This window comes from Neodiprion pinetum, chromosome 1 (assembly GCF_021155775.2).
Source record: "Neodiprion pinetum isolate iyNeoPine1 chromosome 1, iyNeoPine1.2, whole genome shotgun sequence".
NCBI classification, from domain to species: Eukaryota; Metazoa; Arthropoda; class Insecta; order Hymenoptera; family Diprionidae; genus Neodiprion; species Neodiprion pinetum.
Window position 1 is genome coordinate 18,786,434 of NC_060232.1, and position 25,741 is coordinate 18,812,174.

Genomic DNA, 25,741 nt, shown 5'->3' on the forward strand with positions numbered 1-25,741 from the left:
ATCGTAAATTTAGAACCTGACGATTCTATTGGTCAGCTTCTCGGATTCACACCGCGCGTATTGGCAGCTAACCAAACTCACTATCGGATATGCCTGTAACTATCCTGAAGGTCTACGCATTGCGAGTAGAATGCAGCATTACAACAGGCGTCTACGTCAATGGACATAAAGTGCATACTATTGTTACGAGGCGTTAAATTTGCGAGAGAAAAACGGATTTATTCAGTTAAGAAGCTCTCCTTTTAAAGTCTCGAGATAGACTGTTTTTACAATAATGTCGGTTGACGCAGCAACCTTATTCTTTTTAAAGACATAAGAGGTTTATGAACGTCTTTTATCTATGATGACTACTAGATCATTTAAAAGGGGACAAAGCGGGTGATTTCACCCTTTGTAACACTATTCATAAATTTTTCCTCATCGTTTTACCGGGATATAAGATCCTGGAAGTGCCGTCACTTACCTTCCGATCACCGTCTAGACCATAGATCACGTACAGCTTCGGTCAGTCGATCAAGACGGAGGTCTGGTTAATTTTCGCCGCAAAGTTATAACTGTGAGACTGCACATCAAATCGCAATAAAAGATGGGTATTGTATATAACAGATTGTCCCAAAAAAGTTATATTAGTCAGTCAGCATGTCCCGATCAAGTCAGTCATCGATCGATTCCCGAACCGCTAACACGTCAAATCGTGGAGTTCCTGATAGCTTTGGGTCTAAAGCTGACACTTTTTGGAAAAGAAATTTCCGACAAATAAAACTGCAATTCTGCTGTTTCGTTGCCTGCTAAGTACCATGGAGGAGGAAATCTTGAGCATTCAAACACCTGTCGTCTTTGACCAATCAATCGCCCACCAAGAAATACATGCACACGAACGGTACGCATCGTCATCTTTCAACAACAGCGATGAGATTCGAACCACCGTTCAGCATAAGGATTTATGCGTAATACCGATGCAAGAGTTCGCTGCATATCTCCGGGAAATTGCTCAAATCGGACGGCACTGCAGCAGCGATTACAACTTTAGTCAAGAACACCATCTGTCATTTGTTCGAAGATGTACGGTACGAACTAAACGCTGCAGAGATTGATAAATGTGAAAACGTTGATCCGACCAGCCTGCTGAAAGGTTTCGCTTTGCTCAACACTGGTCAAAGTTGGCTTATGGAAAATGCTGGACGGCTCGATGTTCAGGAAACCAAAAAATTACTGATGTCAATGGCAACTTTGACGTAGTTATTCTCTTGAGCATGATATTGGACTTCGCTGAAGACTATCGCAAGGTCATCGTTAACGCGAAACACGAGCTGATCCTTACAAGATCAAAAAGTGATTCAACTGCCATCGTTCATAATCGACACGAAGACCTTAGAATCGTGATCGATCAGGTGGAATGTCAGTACCCTATGTGAAGCTCTCGGATCAACGAAAAATCGCACTGTTGAATTTCATTGAGAAAGATACACCAGTCTCCATGAGCTTCCGCAGTTGGGAGTTGTACGAATATCCTTTGCTACCGGCAACCACGAAACACGTTTGTACTGTGAAAACGTCCACTCATTTGGAAAAATCGCGATTTGTCATGCTCGGTTTTCAAACAAATCGAAAAAACAAAGCCGGCAAAAATGCCAGTCATCTTGATCACTGTAACATTACTGACGTCAAGCTCTTCTTGAATTCCGAGTATTATCCGCACGGTAACCTGAACTTGGACATGAGTCACAATCGCTTTGCATTACTGTACGAGATGTACGCAAACTCTCAAGCCACCTATTACGGCAAAGAACCCGAGCCTCGTATATCGGCAGATATTCGTATCGAATTTGAGGCTAAAAATAACTTTCCTACTGGTACATCTGCCTACTGTTTGATTTTACATGATCGTATAATTGAATATAACCCGCTGAGTGGTGGGGCAAGGAAATTGGTATAAAAACCTTGAACGTTGTGACAATCGATTCAGTATTTTTCACGATAAAATTGATAGTCGACGTACAAGGATTCAGAAGACCCGGTCCGGGTTTTACACCAAAAGAGTTGGCAGTTGTGTCACTCGACGAAGATACCAACCCATCAATTTTTTTCTTCGAACCGTCGTACATTCGAAATTATGTACTCGCTCCATTCAAAAGGGAAAATTTGTGGCCGTCACAGAATTATCATGGACTATCCTGGGAAGGTGGTGATTTACCTTTCGAGAAGCTCGACTTTACCATTGAATGTTTGTCGCTGCGTAACGCTTCAACAGTTTACGTAAAGGGTTTGGAGAAGAAAAGTTGACTGCAGAAAATTCTGGGTGAAAAAGTTGAATTCGTTGATTTGATGGATTCGGGTTGTTCGTCGTTGCAGAAATTGAATCTAATGTCAGATACGAATTCAAACTGTACGCATCATGCTATATTACGTCCAAACTGTGCAACTCAAAACGTATTGTTTTTGCGAAATTTTTCACTTAAACACAAAAGACAATCGGTATCCACTCGAACAGTTATTCATTCCCATTGACTGAAGCATGGGTACGATACCGTTGAGTAGGAAACATGTAATTACACTCATATATCACCATTATGAATTTCATGTAACACTGCAATCTTAAGTTGTTTTTTTCAATAAAATATTTTGCATCATCAATATTAACCGTTACTTCAGAACCTCTGTCCTGTCAGTTAAGAGTTTATCTCAGAACCTTCCAGAATTGGACGTCGCACCGCAATCCGTTGACGGCAGGCAGCTCACCGTCAAATCGAAACTCGTCGGCCGATTCCGAGTATTGTTTTCGTCGGACGATTCTGAGAATTGTTTGTCTAAAATTCGTTCCAGGACAGAGCGGGTCTTTCAGAATTCAACGTCGCACCGAAATCCTTTGACCGCATGCCGCTCACCGTCGAGTCGAAACACGTCGGACAAATTTTTTATCAGTCTAGATTCGTTCAAGGCCGTGAGAATCTTCTCAAACCTTCTGGAAGCTCTCAAAACCTGACACATGCCACGATTCTCGGTCGAACGTTCGTGGATCCACGGGATTCGCTCGAACGCCTGAGGATTCACGGAGTGCGCTCGGTAATGCAGTTATCGATCACGTTCGATGGCATGATTTTCTTTACCGACAAGGAGCACAATTCATCCCACAAGGGGTAATACCACGGCAATTTCAGGCATTTTTTATTGACGATCATGGTCATTTGGAGGATTTTTTACCGATAATCATGGTCATTTGGAGGCTTTTTCATCGACGATCATGGTCATTCGGGAGATTTTCTTACCGACGAGCGGTCGGCAGAGTACGTTTCATCTTACGAGAGTGGGAGTAACCTTCAAGGGTTTGCGTCTGGGATGCACGTATAGGCGGATTGGTCGACTGGGTCGGTAAAGAAGGTGTTGTTATCCAGAACTCTCCTTGTTATACTACTGTCAATAACAAACTCATTGATGATCCATAGTAATAATTGCTTACACAGAGATATGTCGTTATTCGACATAATAACGTAGCCTTACACTGTTCTTTAAAAAGAATAGGATTACCAAATAGATTCATCAATATTTTGAAATAGAACAGAAGTATGCATTTATGTTGGTATCGAAGTATACAAGATAATTACTTGTAATTTCTTTCATTCCACTTACTATTAGTAATAAAAATTTGCAAAAAATGTTTTTAGAAATAGTTCAACACAAATATCATATTTCATGAGAGTGGTCATCCTCAGAAGCTTATCTGGAAAAGATCTACAGATTGGCTGTAAAAAAAAAATTCTCCGAATATTGGAGATAAACAAAAACACTCGATGACGATGATCGATCGCCAACTACAAGTAATGAATAATGAGTGCGAATTGAGAATACTGAGTGATTGATTTGTGATTAAGTTATAAATGATTCGCCTTTTTTTTTTCTTCAATATTCCAAGAATTTTTCTGCCATGATTTGAATTGTTTCAGGAGTGTCATCGTACAATGCTATGATTTTTTCCTCATTTCTCCGCTACAATGGAAATACTATCTAAATAGCTGATGTAATAGTTCATTTTTCACATTGATTTTTCATGATCAGCGATTATTAGCGGTTCCTGCCCAAATTCGAAACTCAAAATGAATTTATGCTTACAGGCACCCTTTTTAGTTGAACTAGAATGCTGAAATTTTGGATCATTCTTTTCTAATTTCTTTTTAACCGATCTAGGAGGTGGTGAACCGGTTCAAATACAAAAATGACTTGTTTAAGAATCAGTCTAATGATTATACTAAACAATGCTACATGCGTTGCTTCTTGTACCTATTGTCAAGCTAATGGCCCTCTGAAAATCAAACGTGTATCCGATGCATCAATTAACCTTCAGCGTCAGAGATCCTGTTAAATAAAAAACGATTATTCCGAAAATTGCTTTCCAATATCTCGTATGAGTTGTAATTTGAGGAAATGAGATACGGAAAATCATGTGCAAGTTATGTGGTATGTTGAGCTATGTCTACCTATCATCCAATATGATCACTAAGATCCGTACATTCACTCCATATCATGTTGGACCCATTTCCATACTGCAGGGTATCACCTTTAGGATTGCAGTCTTCCCACATTACACCATTTTCGAGCTGTCACCGCACACATTCTAGACACCATCAAAGTTGTCTTGAAGTATTCGCTTCGTACAATTTTGTACATTTTCAACTCAGTGCTTTCTTGGAGACCTTACTGGATTCATTTTGTACCTTTCGATGTTCCAGGCTGTGTTCAATCCATCAAGCGAATAAGCTGCAGATCTCAATCATGTTCAGTATATAAATACCTGGCACAGCAGTCTTTTGAAGATCAAGGTACCTTATCTAGAAAATTAAAAACAAATCTTCATTACGCTTCCGAGGAAGCACGGCTATTATGCGCTACTGTAATATTACGTAGCGCATAACATTTTCTTAGTTAAAACATATAAAGTATGCAAATAAATTGTAATCTAAGCTTTTTTAGTTTGATTGCGCTACTTCATTTCATATAATAATTAGGCTGATTAAAAAAAATTATGTTAGTTAAAATTCGGTAGTCGGATTCTTTTCCATCGTAGTAGTCAACTTTGTTTCTGAGAAAGGGACTCAGATGCGATGGCCATTGATGCTTTCGCAATACTCTGGCACTCTGGATTAAGAACTTATGTATTTCTTGCCACGTAAAAAGTTAATGCTCTTACCTTGTAGAAAGCTACATCATCTTCTGGCGGAAGAACTGTCCTTAGTTGTCGGAAAGCTATTCGAGATACATATATAAGACGAAATATATCAGAAATTTCGATACATATTTTAACTGCCTCATTATCTGAGACAACAATGAAATAATATTACGGGGCCTGAAAAATTGGTGGGCTTACTGCAAAAAAAAAAGAGGTGGATCCACTCAATGCGACTCGAATGAGATCCTGATATTTTTCACGCACAAGTTTGAACAAGCTGTAAGTTACAGTACCCCGAATTCAATGAGATCTACGATCTCACTCATCTCCCCTGAAAACATAACAGACAATCCACTTATATCTTGGTTTTCGAAAGACTTTTCGGTCTACGACCAAGCATACCTGAATACAATAAGATCTGGGATATGGAGATAGTACTTGATGATGACAAGAGTCTTGACCTTGAAATTTAATTGTGAAGAAAAATCTTGGATATTTAAGTTACGAATAAAACGCAGGTATACGCGGGTAGGATAACTCCGGGAGCCTGGGGTTGTTTTAAAGCGTCAGTCTATCATTCATCCTATATAAGAGAACAGTATATTCTATGCCGTGCATCGTTTCGTGAAATCGATAAAAAGAACCGTCAAGACCAGCGAAATAGAACTCCGAAAGAAATAGAGCGACGTTCAAGATCCGTAAAGACAATCCTCCGAAAAAAAACGTCCATTGAATCGCCATGAATGTGAAAAAGATGACAGTAAAGTGAGTGCTTCTGCCAAAAAAATTCGGAAATTAATTGATTTAGAACCGAGTGTACAACACGATATCGAATACGATTTGCTGAATTTTTTGACTGTTTTTTTGTTCATCAGTGAAATGTAAAGACTGCAGACACATAATTACCATCACGAAAATCTGGGATTGCTGAGTAACGGTAAGGTAAAAAATATCTCTATCCTGCGAGTGTAATTTTTCTGACAAACTTCGAAACAGTATTAAAAGAAACTTATTGAAAAATCGATTTTACCTTCGTTTTTTTTTAATATTTGAAACACAAAGAATATTGTGTGAACATTTCATTTCGAAATTCTGCAATCGCCGAAATTATACGGGGAATTTACTGAAAGATCGTGCAGCGGACCAACGGCCGAGCGCGTCATTTTTTTACCCACTTTTCAAACGCGATTATGTCAAAACATAGTTTTCAAGTCGGTGCCAGATGTATCTCGAAAACGGCTTGTCCGATTTTGTCCAAATTTGGATAGAATATTCCTCGATAGTTTTTCTCGTTTGCCACGTAGGGGTTTTTCATTTGATTGAACCATTCCTTTTTTCTGAAACCGAAATCGTCGGAAATTGCGAACGAAAAACAAATGTTAAATTAAAACGTAAACGTAAAAAGCGTAAGATTCCAACATGTAAACATTCACCTACATACATTCTTACATCGGGTGCTCAAGAGACGAAAACTTTCTATTCACACATTCCTAGCACAAGAAAACAAATTTGAATTCACTGGTGAAGAGAGAAATTAACAACAACAGAGTCAGGGCGGCTAGGTGGTCTAGTGGAGTAAGGCTCCGGTCAAGCATCTCTAGACGCCGGGTTTGATTCCTGGCTCCGTCGTTAATTTTCCGAATTTATATCTCCCAACAACGAACTTCTCGTAATTAATGATATGCACATCCGCATATCAATTATTAGACGGCTTTGGCCGTCTTGCGTGGCTTCCCATGGGAAGCGTAAGACTCCAGTATGTAAACATTCATCTACATACATTCTTACATCGGGTGCTCAAGAGACGAAAACGTTCTATTCGTTAAATTAAAACGGTCGCGATTTCGTCAAAAATGATAATTTCAAAAAAATCATACGAGGTGAACTCTTTTGTATATTATATTTCAAGAATCCGTTGCGTTTTCATGTTTCAGATCAACCGATTACCCGGAATCCTTGGCACCACAAGCCATGTCAACGAACAACACGTCTGACGCTGACCACAACATAGGTGCTTCCAGTCACCGAATTTATTTAAAAAATTCCTAAACATACCTCAATGTACATATTTTCCAATAAAAAAAACTCAGATCCAATCGAAACATTAGTTTTTGAGGTGAAAAGTCCCGAACATTACCTATTTTTTTCGCCGTTTACTCAGATACCTCCCCTTAAGTACAGTGTAATCTGAAGTTATAAGATTCTACCACGAGAGCGTAGCATGGACGACTGAGCGGGCGGCGTGTGAAGAACTAGCCGGTTAGGCTGTTATTTACTTTTGACAAAAATCAGATGGCGTTAGACCCTTGAACGCTTCGTTGCGTATACTATACTTTCCTGTGCGTGTGTATATTTCTACATAAATCTAACAGCTTTTTTGAGTCGCGAGAACGACACTCTGTGAACTGGTCATCTTTTTTCCGTACGTTACTTGGGTTCAGTCAACGAGGCTGATGAACCTGAGTTTCGCAAATTTCGATCGTAGTCCATACGGTCTATGTGTGGGTTGAAATTGAAGATGTAAAGTTAAGTAAGAAAATTATACAGAGTTAATTGAAACTCCGACAATAGGAGGAGCTTAGTTGACAAATTGGGCCCTACCCCACAGCCCATCTAGCGAATGTTCATTATATACACATATGAGTCATCATGACTTTTATATGCCAACACGAACCTATTTGTTGACATTTCGGGCTGTGGTGCATTTCCTTTGTTGTCATATCTTTGTTATCATTTGCCAGATTAGCTGTGGGTTCCAGCCTAATTCATTAACAAAAGCTCCACCTATTCTCGGAATTTCAATTGACTCACTTCAGATCAGCTGAGGAGTACAGCTTGACTCATCAACGAATCTCCTCCCATTTTCGTAATTTCACTCTGTATATAGGTACTGCATAGCATTAAGCAAATGTAAGCTCGCTTGTGAAATAACGGATGGTATGCAGATTGTCGGTGCAAGACCATTGCACACTGAGATGGTAACTCTATGATTGATATAGATCTTAGAGCTATGGTATGAGCTGTAACGTTAATTTCTGTTACCCTAAGATGAGGAGTTACCGTTGACACTTTACTGCGATTCTCCAATTACTCGAAACTAGTGAACTATAACAAAATCATATATGTTGGACGCCAGACGCTATAACGTCTAATTTCAAATAACAATACGAAACAATACGAAACAACATGAAAAATAACTAGAGAACCCGTTGTACAGCTGGCTAGGCTCAAGTACTCACACGAACTAATAGAGTGGCGGTATTCAAGGCAGCTAACGACAATTAAAGAATTCAAGAAATAAAGGATAACTCAAGTCGGGGAAAATTAACAGGTCAATCAGTCGTATATTGTCGATTAGGTTTACGTATTCAAGCCAGTCAAGTTAGATGGTAACGATAGCGGTATTTATTAAATCAATCAATAACAGTTCACAGAAATTTCGATAGAATACAATTCAACGGTAACTTTAAACGAGAAATAATATTATATGTAACACAGAGAACTAATTGTAAGCGTAGCACAGTGTTGCAAAATTACTTTTAGCGGGCCAAAACTCTCAGCTTCTTAGTATATTCAGATTTAATGATCATATTCACGATACAATGTTACAAATATATTTTGAAAGGTACTTTGATAGATTTTTCTTTCCAATTTTCAATACTTTCATGTTAAAATACGTAAAACCTTGACAAAAATTATTATACGACGAGGATGAAGTACGAAGTTATTTGAAGTAATTTTCCTTCCGATTAGTAGTATCCAAGACCAACGACGAGGACGTTGAAGAAAATGAAGCCCCGTTTTCTATTTATTTGTTTTTATTTTTAATTTAAAAAAAAAAAAAATTTCTTTGTTACGTTCGGCGTATCGTCACACGTCTCCCTCATCTCGTTACCCTCCCACAATCCTTACAGTAATCTTATCATCTCATTCCTGTCCTCCTATTTCCATTCTGTCTCACGCCACTCGTTTTTTGCCGACTCTGTTCTATTCCCCACCATTTTACGCACCTTACGTCTACTCCTTCCTTTTTTCCTCATCTATTACCGTTTCTTCGGTTTTCTTTTTTTCATTTTTGTTTTATTCTTTTCCTCTCTTAATTTATAATGTTTCCTGGGATTCCTAATTATTTCACGCAGTACGTTTTTTATTGTTACAATTGAAATATTGAATTTTAATTATTGTCATTGTTATCATCTGGCTCATTTTCTTGATTAACTACCTCAGTTTGCTTCAGTAAATTTAAAATATCTAGAGATATAGACGCACTTTTTCTGCCAGAGGTTCGTCTCAGAGATGTGATGTATGGATCAGGTGAAACAAGTAATGTCTTGAATAAAATTTCATGCATTGCCAGTCACATTTTCTCGTGTTGTGCTCTCTGAAGTATCGGAAATCTTTATTTCGGGATTCTTGAGCTTATTCAGAGAACATCCGAAGTGGGAGAATGGCTGTGGATACTATAATCTTACCATGATCCAATAGCCCATGTACAGTTGAAGGCATTTGGTACCAATTATGAACCTTTCTGTACAGATTGTAACAGTTTGAATACGTCGCCAACAATAAAGACAACGGGACACAATAGTAGGTAAGCCTTGACCTGGGCGGTTATTTGAATGATGTATGATCTATCAATCGAGAGTGTGATCCTGAGACGACGGATAAACGGTCTAGAGCTATCAGACCACGCTCTCAAAAAGAAATAATATCCAACGAATTGATAAAAATTTGACAAAATTAAAGTTCACGCGTATGGATTATATTTGCGATCGCGAAGGAAAATTATCAGCGACCCACCTTTTTACGGATCAGCGATAAAGAAAAACTACCACGATATGACGGACGATGGGAGTGCTATCGGCCAGGCAAGGAATTAGCGAATGCAACAACGGAAAGGGTAACCGGAACATGAAAAAAATCCAGGAAGAAACGTTTAGAATAAGTTTTTATAGCCTGACATGTTATTTTTTTGTAATTTGATTAGTATACATTTTATTGAATAGTTCTCGCCATAGATGTCCGTCGTCCCTATTTAATTATACAATTGATTTATATCATTTTATGTCATATATTTATACGTTTCTTTTATTCGTTTTTAGTTTATATATGCAATATACGCATGTAATTGGATAGTATCGAACATCCGAAATTTCTTGGCGATCATTTTAAACATTGAGAAGGTCTCGTTTTAATTAAAAAGAAATAAGAAAAAAAAATGATAACGCAAAATTTTGTTATTGCGAGAGGCTCCTCAATTCCAGTTGAATCTTTGTCGGAACAAACCGTATAACAGAAAAGACCGTTATAAAATCTACAGTTTCTTTGCAATATTCGCCGAATTTCCTGGAATCGATTTCAAAACCTCAGTTAATGGCTCGTAATAGAGTAGAAAATCGAACGATGAGATCTTCGTCAATAACGGTAATTTGACTGATAACTGCTGGATTTTCGAAAAATCTACGAGCTGTGTTACCGTCATTTGTTTCCACTTCCTTGCTTTGTTATATCTACAGTTAGTCCCAGTCGCTCTCGGAGTTGATCATGAATGATTTTTTTCTTTTTTTCTAATTCAACTCTATCGTTACCCGTGATCCGCCATTTTTTCAGCGTGATTCTATACGTAATGTGAGTTATGCATTCAAAACGTCGTATCATGCAATAAAGTGGGGAGGTACCAAATGACAGCGCAGATTCATCCACATGATGTTTGGATGAGTCAAGCTGGTTCACATCCTCAGGTGTTGCTTTGTAAATGTGACACGTCATGCTGGAGGTGCCCGTCAACGTATTCCATACCTTTACGTCAGCCACGGTTACTACCATTTTGAAATTTACTGTGATTTCGAACGGTTTAATTACTTCCAGTGGAGACAATTGACTTATCTGCGAAGTTACGTACTCTTTTTCAGCGTTGATAACGGCCGTAGTTTCTTTTAGAAACTAAAAACGCAAAGGTCTACAATATCTTATCGAAGACGGGCGAGGACTACTCCACAATACAGATATGTTTTACGAACATCTTCGTCTTTTCGTTCTATCGCTTGCATCTTCGTACGAAACTTTTGGTCGCCCGCACTTACTGGACGCGACAGATTCCCTAATTTCAATTTTATTTACACAGAGAGAAAGTGATGAATCTGGAATGATGAATTCCTTGTCTAGCCATTACATCGTTTTTTCAATGAACTCATCCGAACTTTTTCGTAATTTCGATTTCCTTTGAGTAATTTTACTAATAAAGAAGTAAATACAATTATTCAAATCTTTTCAAATATGGGGTGCACATTCCGAAATACCTACCTTATCCAAAATGAAATTTCTCAAAAAATCGACACAAGAAGCCGTATCAACAATCTCCATTACCCTATACAGCTAAAGCCATAGGAAAAAAACGATTTTAGCTACTTGGAATCTGGTGTCCAGTCGCGTCGAGACAAATGTCGCTGCGCGCGGCGCGCTAGTGAGTTGAGTGGTTTCCCCGTCAGGACACTAAATCTGCTGTATATTCAAAAGCGCTGGGTTTTGTTCGACTTCGTTTCATCCGTCAGTTTTTACGGGTATGCTATTCCATAAACGAATAACCACACCACGGAAGTCGATGGAAGTTTTATTTCACAACACGATATGTGATCTGTTTTCTAATTTCAGTTAATAGTTACGACCAGTCGTAAAATCTGAGATTCCGAACAATCTAGGATGCTTTAATAATGATATAGACAGTTTTCTGGGGCTCCTTACTTGGTAGTACGTAATAAAACACATCTCATTTGTCACTTCCATTTTTACTTTGAGTAATCGTTGTCTACTTCAACTTTATAATTGAGTTGCTCAAGAAATTATCCTACGTCGTCTTGTCCTCTAGATCAATGGTAGTAACGTCAGTTGCTCGATCCGTCACAGATTTTTAAATTAAACCAAAAATTCGCGCCTACGCCTCTAGATGGCGGTGCCACTCTCCCCAGAAGCCCCTGCGCCTTATGCCCCGACACCATTACGTTTTTCTGTGCGATCCGTGACAGTCACGTTTGAATACGAGTTGGAAAATTTTCAGTTGTGCGTTTTAAAAAGTTTTCTTTTATTGCAAAAATGAGTTCGCGGTCAGAGTCATATTCGGGGAGCTCTCCGAGATATAGAAATTCATCGAGGGACCTACTTATGAAAAAATTAAGATGCCTGGAAGAAGAGATCAGGCGATGGCATTCACGCTATAGGCGTTCAAGATCGCGTCATCGGGACAGGCGTTCAAGACCGCGTCACCAGGACGAGCGATCAAGTTCAGGGCGATATTTAAGAAGAAACGAGTCATGGGGCTCTTACAAAGAAAATGGCGAGCGTATCGCTGTTGAGAACAGACGATCGTCACATTCGCGGCATGAGCGTTCGTATCCAGGAAGCAGTTCGAGGTCCATAAACTATGATTCCGACGGAAAGAGTGGTGAGCGCCATCTGCGAGATGTGTCACACTCCAGTCGTGAACGGTCTGTAGCGGCAGTACAAGGGTTAGACAAAGAGGGCGGTGAGCGCAATCCGCGAGATTCGTCACGTCCTAGTCCCCACACGGAAATGTCGGTAAAACAGGCCGAGGATAAAGAAAAGCAGTTACCGACAGAACTCGCCGAAGCGACACTGGGGCTTTTGGGAGTCGACCCATCTAAATACAATCAACGGGGTTCCGACATCCATGTGGCAGTGGCAGAGCGCTGGACAAAGATTTTGCAAGATGGACTGCCGATAGACCAAAAGCGCGTTCTCCTGGGAAAATATCCAACAATAGGAAACTGTCCTTTTACCAAAGCGCCGAAAGTTCAACCAGAAATAAAATCGGCCTTGACACAGTTGGCGATTAAGAAAGACGCGTATCAGTACGTGTTTTGTCGGAAATTGACCACCAGGATTAATTCCCGTACTTCCCTTTCATCTTGAAATTAATACTTATAACAATTATTAATATGGGCAAGGTTAGGTATTTTAAATAAATCCACTCGGTTTGGGGGTCAATCAAAGATGGTTTATTACCCCAGAGGAGGAAAAACTCAGCAGGAACTGAGTAAAAACCTCCTCGAAATCGTGTACAATGTATGTGAATGAATGTTAGATTTATGAGTGGATGTGTGCACTGGATGTATCTAGAGAGAGAATTGCGACGCTTCGAGTGAAGACACAATAGGGGTGAGCTCAACCGCCTTACAAGATGCTAGCGTGGAAGCTAGTTACACGATAATTATCAAGGTGATAATTAATTCCCCAGTGGGAATACAAGAGAGAGATGGAACGGCCGAGAGGCGCTCCTTTAATGGCCGAGAGGTGCTATCTTTATGGCCGAGAGGCGCTATTTGAATGGCCGAGAGGCGCTATGTCATGGAGTGACGACGAGTGTCGACCCTCTTATGCCGCAGTGGCATTGTCTCAGTTATGTATCAACACGACCATCGTGACAAATACGACTTAGCGTCAGTTCAAATCAGAGATTTGAATTATAGGCTCACCAAATTGGAGAGGAGCCTGAGTGCTGTCTGGCTCACGCGTATCAAGCAACTGGCTGTGCCAGCACGTGTTGACCCGGCGTTTCTCCGACTTACCGTACTGCGCATGTCAGGTAGCCATTGTTTTCGAGTTCTGAACAGATTTAAAGGTGTGTGTCACACGTGATCACATAAGCGTATCCCAATACAAGTAACTCTGCCGTGTAGGCACGATACAGTACGCCGCTCAAGATCAACTCGGAGCTGGCATCAACGCTATTGGCGCAGCACTAACGGAAGTACTGAAAGCGGAAGTGATTACCGACCGAGAAGTTGACACGCAAAAATTTATCGAACAGCTGGCCGATGCAGGCAGAATTTTATCTGACCTACATCATGAGATGACAAAAACAAGAAATTCTTTCATGATTCCGGGATTAAACCCCATTGTCAAAAATATTGCCAACGACAGTCCACGTGATGCATGGCTATTTGGAGAAAAGTTTGCAGAAAATCTCAAGGCGGCCAAATCCATGGAAAAATCATCTAAAGATCTGACTAAACCGACTGGATATCAACGAAACTTCGGGAACGCACTGCGCGAAGGAAATCGCAGGTTTGCATCATCCTACTCAAGACCAAACAATTTTTTGAGGGAACAACAGTCGGAGAAGTTAAACTGGCGCCGTCCCTCCGGAGCGAGTCACCGGGGCACTCTCAGAGAAAGGGACCGAAACCGAAAGACTTCCGGAACAAGGACAATCGTCGACACAAGGAATAGACCCGGTGAGAATGCAGGACGTGTGCGAAATTTTTTCTCTGTGTGGAAAAAATTGACCAACGACCTCTCCATTTTACAATCGTTACAGGGTTATGTTATTCCTTTTGTAAGACAACCAGGTTCACAAGTTGAATACAGTCAGCCAAGATTAACAAATCAAGAAATTATTGCTTGTGAAACAAAAGTTGGTAAATTACTCAAAAAAGGCGCAATATCTAAATGCGAGCCGTGCGAAAAACAATTTGTTTCGTCATACTTTCTCGTGCCAAAACCTAACGGTGATATGCGCTTTATTCTTAACCTGAAAAAATTGAATATGTTTATTTCAGCACCGCATTTTAAAATGGAGGACAAAAAGACAGCGATTCGACTATTGCGAAAAGACATTTTTATGGCGACAATAGACCTGAAGGATTCGTATTTCTTGATTCCGGTTGACAAATCTAGTAGAAAATATCTTAGATTCATTTATAAAAACACGTTATACGAGTTTAATTGTATGCCGTTCGGGCTATGTACAGCACCGTACGTGTTTACGAAACTCATGAAACCAATAGCGCAAAAACTGAGGTCCAAAGGATTTGAATCTGTCGTCTATCTAGACGACATTTTGTTATTTGGAGAGTCAGTACAAGAATGCCGAAAAATATTCAAGAGACTCGGAAGTTAATTGAAAAAGCCGGACTAATATTAAGGGATCGTCTCAGTGTGACCCTCCGAAAAATCACTGATTTTCGCGAATTTTTTTTTTAATGTTCAAATAAACTAATCGGTCCGGTTTTTTTTTTATAAATGAATACGTTTATGAAGAATACAAAATGATTTTTTTAAAGTTTATTTATTGAGTGCATCATTGTTGTATAAATTGTTGTAATTTCACGTGAAAAAAAAGGTGCTGCACGGTTTCCACGATGACGGCCGCAATTTTGATCTGAAAAAAAAATTTCAAAAAGATTATTGATCTATAGGAAAGTCGCTATCGCGCTATGGAGGGGTTTTTTTTTTTTCAAATTTGACAAAATGGCGGCGGTTTGCACAAAAAGTGTCGAATGTGGCCCTTTTTTTCGACAGTTTTTCGTAAAAAAAAATAGGAAGTTTTCAAAAAAAAAAAAAAAGCTTCCATAGCGCGATAAAGAATGACGTTTAAAATGTTCTCCCGAAATTGGAACTAGATATCTTTAAAACTCTTCCTTTGAGAGTGGAAACCGTTTTGAAAAACACCATTCTGAGAAAAACGCGTTTAAAGATTGAAGTTGGAAAAGTTTATATAAATCGTTTACTTACGATCAATCGGCGATGCCAGGTCTTGATTTTTTTCTTGTGGGTTGCTCTCGTACGTCTATCCGTGGTGGATGTCAAAAACGAACTGAAATGCTTGGACAGTTTATTCTGCAAGGTTATAGAACCTAAGCACCTTAGTACACGCGCAGGTAGAAAAACCGTTCCCTTTCTACAAGAAACGCTGTAGCGACCGTAATAATTTGAATTTCGATTTAAAAATTTGAGAGAATGTTTAGAACAGTGTATACTATACGATAATCCAAAAAAAAAACAAACAATTTTTTGAAAATTTCACACTGAGACGATCCCTTAAACATGGAAAAATGTGTCCTTGAACCATCGAAAGAAGTGAAATTTTTGGGTTTCATTTTTGATTCGGAAAAATTCTGTCTTAGATCACCACAAAGCAAGAGAAATCAAATATATGATCTCGCGAGAAAGTTTCAGACCATCAGTCATTGTCAAATCAGGAAATTTGCCGAATTTATTGGAATTTTAGTAGCTGCCAGTCCCGGGGTTCGATATGGGAATTTATACATTAAGAATTTTGAAAGAGAAAAATTTTTAGCTTTGCAAAATACAAATGGAAATTACGATAAAACCATGGTAATATCGGACAATCTAATCCCAGACTTAGAGTGGTGGACAAGAAATATAAAAGAGTGCGTCAACCCGATAAGAGAAGACCATTTTGAGATGGAAATCTTCAGCGATGCCTCGTTAACAGGCTGGGGAGTAGCTTGCGAGGGAAATCGGTCACATGGGTTTTGGAACATGGAAGAGCGAAAAGAACATATTAATTATCTCGAATTAAAAGCGGTATTTTACGGACTCAAATGCTTTGCCAAGGATAAACATTCGTGTGAAATTTTGCTTCGTGTCGATAATACGACGGCGTTATCGTACATGAACCGTATGGGTAGCATTCAGTTTCCAAAGTTGTCAAATTTGTCAAAGGAAATCTGGCAATGGTGCGAGATTCGCGACTTGTGGATTTTCACTTCATACATTAGTTCTCGCGACAATAAAGACGCAGACGAGGAATCGAGAGTCAAACAAAACGAAACCGAATGGGAATTAGCTAGCTGGGCATATAATCGAGTAGATACAACCTTCGGGAAATTCGACATAGATTTGTTCACATCGAATGTAAATGCAAAGTGCAGAAAATTCGTCTCATGGCACAGAGACCCAGAGGCGTGCGCGGTAAATGCTTTTACCATACCGTGGACAAATTTATATTTCTACGCTTTTCCACCATTCGCTGTCATCCTTAGAACAATTAGAAAAATAATTGCTGAGAAAGCTAACGGGATGTTGGTTGTGCTTTTCTGGCCAACACAGCCGTGGTACCCCCTGTTTCAGAAATTGTTGGTGAGTCAACCGATCCTTTCTCATCCAGAAAATGATTTGTTAATTGATAATTGCAGGCAATTCCATCCGTTGCGAACCTCGCTTTCCCTGGTTGTCGGGAAGTTATCGGGCAAGCGTTTGTCATGAAAGGCGTTCCTCAGGAGTCCGTACAGGTTGTGATGGTATCGTTGTCCGAAGGAACCATTAAGCAATACCGGAAGCCATTAAGCCTCTGGTGGGATTCTTGTCAAAGGAAGAGAGCAAACCCTTTTCAGGCTCCAGTTTCATTTGTTCTCGAGTTTTTAACCGTCTCCTTATCCCACGTAAAAACTAATGGGAGGTTAAACTCGTATAGATCAGCTTTAACGTTAATAGTTATAGGCGATATAGGGCAACAGCCCGTTATAAAGAGATTCTTTCGAGGTGTGGCTCAGCTACGCCCGCAATCAGCAAAATATGAAGAAATTTGGGACCCTGACCCTGTTTTATGTTATCTAAAAACTCTTTGGCCGCACGACACTCTGTCGTTTGAGGATTTGACAAAGAAACTAGTCATGTTATTGGCGTTAGTGACAGCACAAAGAGTGCAAACGCTGTCAAAAATTAGATTAAGCTGTATGGATAAGACTGACACAGAGATTAAAGTCAAGATCATAGATCGTATAAAAACTTCGGGACTGGGGAGAAAGCAACCCTTATTGTGTCTGCCGTTTTTTGAAAAACAACCTAAGTTGTGTGTAGCTACGGTCTTAGACTGTTACATCAAGCGTTCGGCAAGTTTGCGACCTAATAACGAAGATTTCTTACTGATAACATGTAAAAAACCTCACCGTGTGGCAACAACGCAATCTATACGAAGGTGGATAAAGGAAGTGATGGCCAAAAGTGGCATTGATACAAATACTTTCGGTTCACACAGTACTAGACACGCGGTTACCTCCGCGGCATATCGCAGAGGTGTAGACATCGAAACAATCCGAAAAGCTGCTGGTTGGACGGTAAAATCGAAGGTGTTTGCGCGATTCTATAATTGACCTCTGATAAAAAATATAAAGATATCCAAATCCATAATTACTTAAGTACAAGAATGGCTGTGAGACAGATGTTGTCAATGTCAACTTAAAGTTTATAATTATTATTGTACGCACCAAATTATCCTTAAATACAAATTGCATAAAACTTTGAACAACTACCATTGATCTAGAGGACAAGACGACGTAGCATAATTAGACGATCAAACGAACTTACCTTAAGTGATGTTCGATTGTGATTATGCTAGGCGTCTTGTCCGAATAGATCAAACCCTCCCTGTTTCTTCCCCCCCTTTTTTGATCTATTCAAGATGCAATTTGTCGGCTTTCAAATGTAATGGTGTCGGGGCATAAGGCGCAGGGGCTTCTGGGGAGAGTGGCACCGCCATCTATAGGCGTAGGCGCGAATTTTTGGTTTAATTTAAAAATCTGTGACGGATCGAGCAACTGACGTTACTACCATTGATCTATTCGGACAAGACGCCTAGCATAATCACGATCGAACATCACTTAAGGTAAGTTCGTTTGATCGTCTAATTTTGTGTGATGAACCATGGGCGAACTAATTAGTTTCATAATTATTATTTCTATCTAACAATAGAATATTCCATTAAAACTTTCATTTTTGTATACGTATTACCTGTTAGTAATTAAGAAAAAGAAATGTTTGATAAGAATTGAAGATTTCATTTTTATTATTTTTGGCCGGCTAAAATCGATTTCGCAACACTGTGCGTAAGTCGGAAGTAGCAATATAATGCAAGAATTTGCTTGAAACTACTCGTCACTGGGCGACGTGATTTTATCCAATTTCCAAAGAATGACGCTACGCGAATTATTATTCTGTTAATTTAAAGCAAGAGTGAAAACTTTATTTTAAATCGATGGATAACAAAATGACGATCGCTCGGGAGATAATAACGGAAAGAATAAGACATACTTAACCATAGATTTTGACTAATCAGAAAGATTGACCTTCATTAACAATTTACGAAATCGATAGCTTAGACGAGAGAATAGAGGTGGCTGTAAAGTACGAGAGACAATTTACGATAGGGTTATTTATAGACGATACAATCAATGATTTACAATATTTATAAATTCGAGAAATTACGCAAAGAAATCTTAAAATATAACTTTCGAGAGAATACAAAATTATGAGAGAGTGAGAAATTCAGAGAAGGGTTTGCAAAATAACGAAACACACTAAATGCACCTTATAACAATAATCAGGGATAATACACAGAACTCAAATCAACAAAGAAATACGGCACTGCAGAAAAATACAAAGAAAAGAATAGCAAGTAAAAACAATACAGAATTGCCAATAGCAACAAAAAAAGTACGGTAGTATTTAGCGGCTGAATCTACGCTCGGGTATACTCCAAGGAACTCGATTTACCATACAATGGGCACAATATTCAAAATAAAATATAATAGCCGATACAAGGAATAACACATAATGAGCACAAAAGTAAATCAGTTCTTGACCTGCCCTATGATGTAGAAAAATTTCTTGGATAAGTCGGTCTTATTAAAAACATCGAAATTATTAGTCAACGTTTCGACCCTAGGATGTGGGTCATCTTCAGGACAATTTTATTGCATCTAGTACAAGGGAGCAATAAAAAAACTTTTATAAAAAAATTCTCCTACTCGTTACAGAATATCCCAGTTATGGCATAATGATTTAAGGTGACATACTGACCTAGTACAAATTTCCAACCAACCAAAAAAAAACAGAAAAACCAAACAGGAAAGTATCTTTCCGGTGAAGACTTCTTTCTCTTTCTTCACTTGAAGTTGTTTTACATTTAAGGGGCTAAACCAATGTGAACGGTGAAAATTTGGGTGATTTTCCGGTATTTTTTTGAAGAAAAGCACTCAATTAAATGTTTTGGAAAATTAAGAATATATTTGTCTATATTTGACTTATATTACATAATTTTTTCATAGAGAAATATTGAGATCCAAGCGACTTCAGGGCTGTCTTCGGAGGCGCTAAAAAAAAAATTCCTCCACTGCTGACATGATTCCGGCCGATTGAGTAGCTGAAACCGAAAAAGGAATAAACTTCATTTAACCAGAAGGTATTTCTTGTGCAATGACTTAAGATTTTCGAAAAATATCAAAATCTAACAAAATGCCGTAGTTATGAAAAAAATCTGTTTTCTTGTCTATAAAATGGTCGTTTTTTTCAATGCCAAATCGTCAATTTTCATCGAATCAAAAATACATTAGGTCATTGTAGAGTAAATATATTCAACAGTAGGTACATAGTCCAAATTTCAATTCAATCGGATAATTGCTCTTTGAGTTACGATGTCAGCAAATTTGAAAAATCTCATGTCGTGAAAAACGGGTTTAAAGATTTAACCCTTTCAGTCATAATGGGACCGCTGCGGTCCCACCTTTTAAAAAATCACCTCAGAGCTCTAGTATGGAACCAAGGCCTCTGAAAATACGTATCTAGGGTTTTTTTGAGTCGCTGATCACGAATATGAGGTCAGATTTTGAAAATTCAAAATGGTGGATCCGCTATAGTCGATCCAATTGGGCAATGTGACAATAAAAATTTCAATCACGTAAAATCTTACTTTATCAGGAATATTCCTTCAAATATACATTAGAAATAAATATTTCAGTCAATTTGAGATGAAATTTGAGATAATTAAAATCCGTGGTTCCTTATCATCATCAAAAAACACACAAAAAACACAAAAAAAAACAAAAAAAAAAAGTGGAACTAGATGTTCTCCACATCCTCGTCGTTAGTTCCGGGTAGGGCTGAGAGAGAGAGACACGAATATAGACAAAGAAAGATAAGATGGCATTTGCCATCTTGGATTTAGAAATTATGAAGTTATGACTTCAGATTCGTGATCAGCCATCACAAAATCCCCCAAATGACTAAATTCAGGCCAAAATATTGAGCAGAAAGATATAAGATATAAAACTTGACGTCCTCCAAATCGGATCCGCCATTTTCAATTTTGAAAATTTAATTCCAGACTCGTAATCAGCGACGCCGAAAACCCCCGAGTACCAATTTTCATCGAAATCGGTGCAGATGAAAAATGCATGACTGAAAGGGTTAACTATCGATTTTTGCAAGATAAAATGACATTCACCATAAAAACTGCTAATCAGCTAAACAATGGCCTGGCCTATACAATGGACCCTCCTCTTTCTCGAATAATGCCTGCTGAGAGGCTGAAGCTTTTCTCCGAGCTGTTCGTCCCTCTTTTGAGGATGCTTCATGACGTTAATCTGCTTGGTTGATTCGGCTGTCATCTTTTTTCATGGCATATTCTTTTACAATAGAACCGAAGATGACGTCCATTACTTGCAGCATTTTTAGTATAGCATAAAAACCATCATTAAATATTGAGACTGCAAGGAAGTTAGCGAGTTTGATCGTTTTCAATTCATTATGAAGGTGCTTTGGAGCAAAGTACTAGAGCAAGCCGTTATAACTTTCATAGTTATTCTGCGTGTTCCATCATTTGCATCGTTCTAGTAATTCCCTTGAACTCAATTCAGTATAAATAGGTTCCAAAGCTTTCGTAACATCCTTGTCAAGTGGCAGATAATCATGCTTGAATTTTGATACGTCCATTCCTTCAGCTTCCGCGCGGCGATATGAGCACCAGCTATTCGCACCTGTAGGGCAATTTCCGTAGTTCGGATTTTTATCCGTCGAAGACAAATGGTGCAAGGTAACCCAAATTTCTTGATACATTTCATCAACATTATCTTGATGCCTGGTAATTGCCAATCCATAGTATTTCTGGAGTTTATTAATAACTTTATCAGTTAGCGTCACGGTATTCTTACTCCTTCCACCTAAACTTTTGGCTTGTTTTTGAGATTGCGGCATCGCGTACCTATTCTTTTTTCCACTTGTAAATAGCATTCTAGTTTTTCTGCATGCACATCGTACGGATTTAAAGTCAATAAACCTGTAAAATTGTATGTGGCTCTATCACCGTCGCCAATAAAGCGCGCATATCTTAATCTATATTGATCGATCGAGCGACCTGATATTTTCTTCACACTATTAACTTCCATTTTTCCAGCTGATCCAATATGATTGACATCGCAAATGTCATGCCCTTCAAGCCATTTTTAGTATTTTTCAGGAAGAGTATCTTTTTTCTTTTCCCATACTTCATAACTCTTACAATAAGTCGATTGTACGACTAAACGGTTTCAGCAGCTTTCGTTAGATTCTCAAAGCATACAGCGAAAGTGTTGTTATGAAATTTGCTAAGAAGATCCATCAGGCCACAAAATAGATTTAGTCCATTGATACCGATGCCTACAAATCGCATCACAAACACTACGACGATTTATTTCATAAGCATTACCAATCATCGGTCCAGAATTCACATATGAAACACCGCACTCATATCAGACAGCAACTTTGAATCCTAAGCCCCGTGAACTAGATTCATTGAACTTGATATCTTTCTTGCAATTTTTACACACAGCTGAAGTGCTAATTGCACTGAAAACAGAGTAAACCTGGATGAAACGGTATCCATGGGTATGATCAACTATAATTTCATTATCTTCGGTGCGTCACAGGTTTTCACCGGCTGTACTGGTATTTTCGGTGGACTACTCATACGTGTATCGATTTCTCGAAGATCTCCTATTCCTGCTTTGAATCTATGGTGTGAGTATTGTGAGAGCTTTTTTCATTGGAACTTGAACTGCTGTTACTCACTTTCACTCTGTTGTACAGTGTACAGTAGCTGCAAGTAAACTAAACAGATCTTTCCAGAATAAATGCATTATACGACTCCAGAATGCTTTTTAAATGGCAACGCTGTTTTCAAATAGCCCCATAGAGTCCCCTCTATAGTGTCCTCTCCCCCCATAGTGACCCCTCTTTATTATGTACTGTTTACAATGCCGAAAGATTCAGGTAACAACAATACGTCAGCTCCGAGCTCCGCCTCCAGGCAGATGGGGCATTTTATACCAACGAGCGGCTGTTCTGTAGAAGGCTGCCATTCGGGGGGTATTAGAGATACGGCCTTGAAATTTTTACAAGATATTCTTGAAAATAAAAGCTGTTGAAAACAGCAAAAACAATTCAGATCGTTGAAAATTGTGAAACGAACTCAAAAAAAAAAATAAAATAACGGCCACTACGTGAAAGCAGCACCCGATCGTCCGCATACCGTTGGCACATTCGCAATAATAACATAATATGCCGCCAAAACAATCGTATCTGATTTATAATGAACTTAGCAGTTGTAAGTTCTTCTTTCAATGTGCCTAGATCTCACTTGTATTTTGAGAATATCAACTGATGTTTTGCAATAGCTTAAATCTGACTCACCTTTTTCATCCATCATTTCAGCTATGTAAGATATTGCTTGTTGCAATTGATAAGTTCTAGTGAATAACTTTACAAGATCCATTCTCATCAATTCAGGAATATCGAGTAGATCAGAAGACTTCAATTTTCCAAACAAACTCTTTCTTCGCCACTATCTTTCCGATTCGACTTCGTTAGTAAATTATGAGCTGTTTTCTTTGCCAACTTTTGAAACAATAAAATCTATTATCTCTTCATCCGAAGAATCCCTCGAGACTAGTCGTTTTTCAAATGCATTTATCAAAAAACAAACTATCTTACTGTAAAGACCAGCTTCAGTCAGGTAGCGATTCTCTAATTGTTAATGGGAAGACTTATATTTTTGAGCTACAGCATTATGTATAGCTTCCACAACCCGCCGAATCATCGTGATACGGCGGGACTTGCTTGCGTCTTCAACTGACAATTGTTTTTGTCCTCTCTCCTTTAATGATGGCATGAGAACACGATATTTTCCTTTTTCTAATCATGATTTTACATCACAAAAGCCCCGATCAAGTACAAAAACATCATTTTCTTTACACATCAGTTTCTTCAAGTCGCTTTTATTTTCATTCAAAATTATTTCTGATATTTTAGCGTCGTTTTCTTTCGCATAAAATGGTCCTAAAACATCGACAACATAACCATCAGTACTACAAATAGTAAACGGCTGACATAGAAGAAATTTTTTAGGATCCGAATACGATTTCGTCTGGTATTCGTTGTTGAAATTTTTTTGGTGTTTGCAGTATGTTCCATTAGCAGCTAGCGCAAGATTATCGTCACTTCCGTTGTGAAGTTTTTTAAGGAGAATCGTTGAATGACTTCGAATCAAGTCATCCCAATCAGCGCCTGGGACACGATTTCTTGTTGTTGATGCTGTTGCGAGAGGAGTTCGTGCAGAAGATTCTGCTGTTCTTGTTGCTGTTGTTGTAGCAGTTGTTGGTGTTGTTGTTGCTGTTGTTGATGTTGTTGTTGCTGCTGAATCTGACGCATCAGTAAATCTTGGTTTCCCTGGATGAGCTCAGCCAAGTGAGCTAGTTGGGGCTGTGGCTGAACCTTAGCTTCCAAACGAGGAGAAACGGGAGGAAACGCCGGCTCACGGGACGAAACGCGCCCGGCAGCTCGTCGCTCCGCGCGTGATGTCCTCGACGTAGGAGATCGTTGCATTATTTTGAATATACTCTTATCACTTTGAATCCACACAAAACTCTATCGAGATTCAGAAGGATCCTACTTCTGACACCAATGTTACGAAACGGAAAATTGAGAGAGGAAACGGATTTATTCAGTGATGAAGCTCTCCTTTTCAAGTCTCGAGATGGACTGTTTTTACAATAATGTCGGTTGACGCAGGAACCTTATTCTTTTTAAAGACATAAGAGGTTTATAAACGTCTTTTATCTATGATGACTACTAGATCATTTAAAAGGGGACAAAACGAGTGATTTCACCCTTTGTAACAATATGATGTCATACGCTGGACAAAACAAAGGCTACAAGTACATGCTCATAGTTATTGATATCTTTTCGAAGTACGCGTGGACTATACCGACGAAGAGCAAGTCTGGAGATGATGTTACGAAGGCAATGGAATCTGTGCTTGTCCAAGGACGGATACCAAAAAAAGTACACGTCGACAGAGGAACGGAATTTTACAACTCGAAATTTGAATCTCTTATCGCACGCCATGTAATCAAACTTTACTCCCCGTACAGTGATTTGACGGCTTCGATCTGCGAACGCTTCAATCGCACGCTCAAAAATCAAATGTGGAAACGGTTCAGCAGGCAAGGGAGCTACAAGTGGCTCGATATCTTTTCTGACTTGGTCTCAGCTTACAACAACGCCAAACACCGAACCATACGAATGAAACCGTCGGATGTCAGCGTTGAAAACGGAAGGCTGTTACGACGTCAGGTGTACGGACGGCTTTGAGCGAAACCTACCAAACTGACAAAGTTCAAAACTGGTCACAAAGTTCGAATCAGCAAATTCAAAAACGTCTTTGAGAAAGGTTACACTCACAATTGGACGACTGAAATATTCTCGATATATCGAGTGGAAAGTACTCATCCTGTGACGTACAAGCTGAAAGACTACCGAGATCAACCCATCGCTGGTGGTTTCTACAAACAAGAGCTCCTCAAGGTTAAACATCTGGATATCTATCTGGTGAAGGAGGCGCTCAAGCAGCGTGGAAAAAAAATATATGTTGGATGGTTAGGTTTTGACAATACACCCAACAGTGGGATAAGCGTATCGGACATGTAACATTAAATAAATGAATTTTTG

The 25,741-nt window shown here is 39.0% G+C and overlaps 2 protein-coding genes across 3 annotated transcripts in view; one reads left to right on the plus strand and one right to left on the minus strand.

The window, feature by feature from the left end:
* Window positions 1–25,741, minus strand: part of LOC138190738 (two pore potassium channel protein sup-9-like) — a 1,051,447-nt gene that overhangs the window by 468,995 nt on the left and 556,711 nt on the right. The window lies entirely within an intron of this gene.
* Window positions 16,004–18,075, plus strand: LOC138191394 (uncharacterized). Its single transcript, XM_069138141.1, has 2 exons — window positions 16,004–17,062; window positions 17,119–18,075. Exons 1-2 carry the CDS (start codon window positions 16,004–16,006, stop codon window positions 18,073–18,075), a joined length of 2,016 nt encoding a protein of 671 aa, XP_068994242.1.

Excerpts from the sequence above, each read along its gene's own strand:
- LOC138191394 (XM_069138141.1), top strand. The coding sequence starts at position 16,004 with ATGGAAAAATGTGTCCTTGAACCATCGAAAGAAGTGAAATTTTTGGGT. Across the intron at positions 17,063-17,118 it reads CCCTGTTTCAGAAATTGTTG|GCAATTCCATCCGTTGCGAA; the intron begins GTGAGTCAACCG and ends TGATAATTGCAG.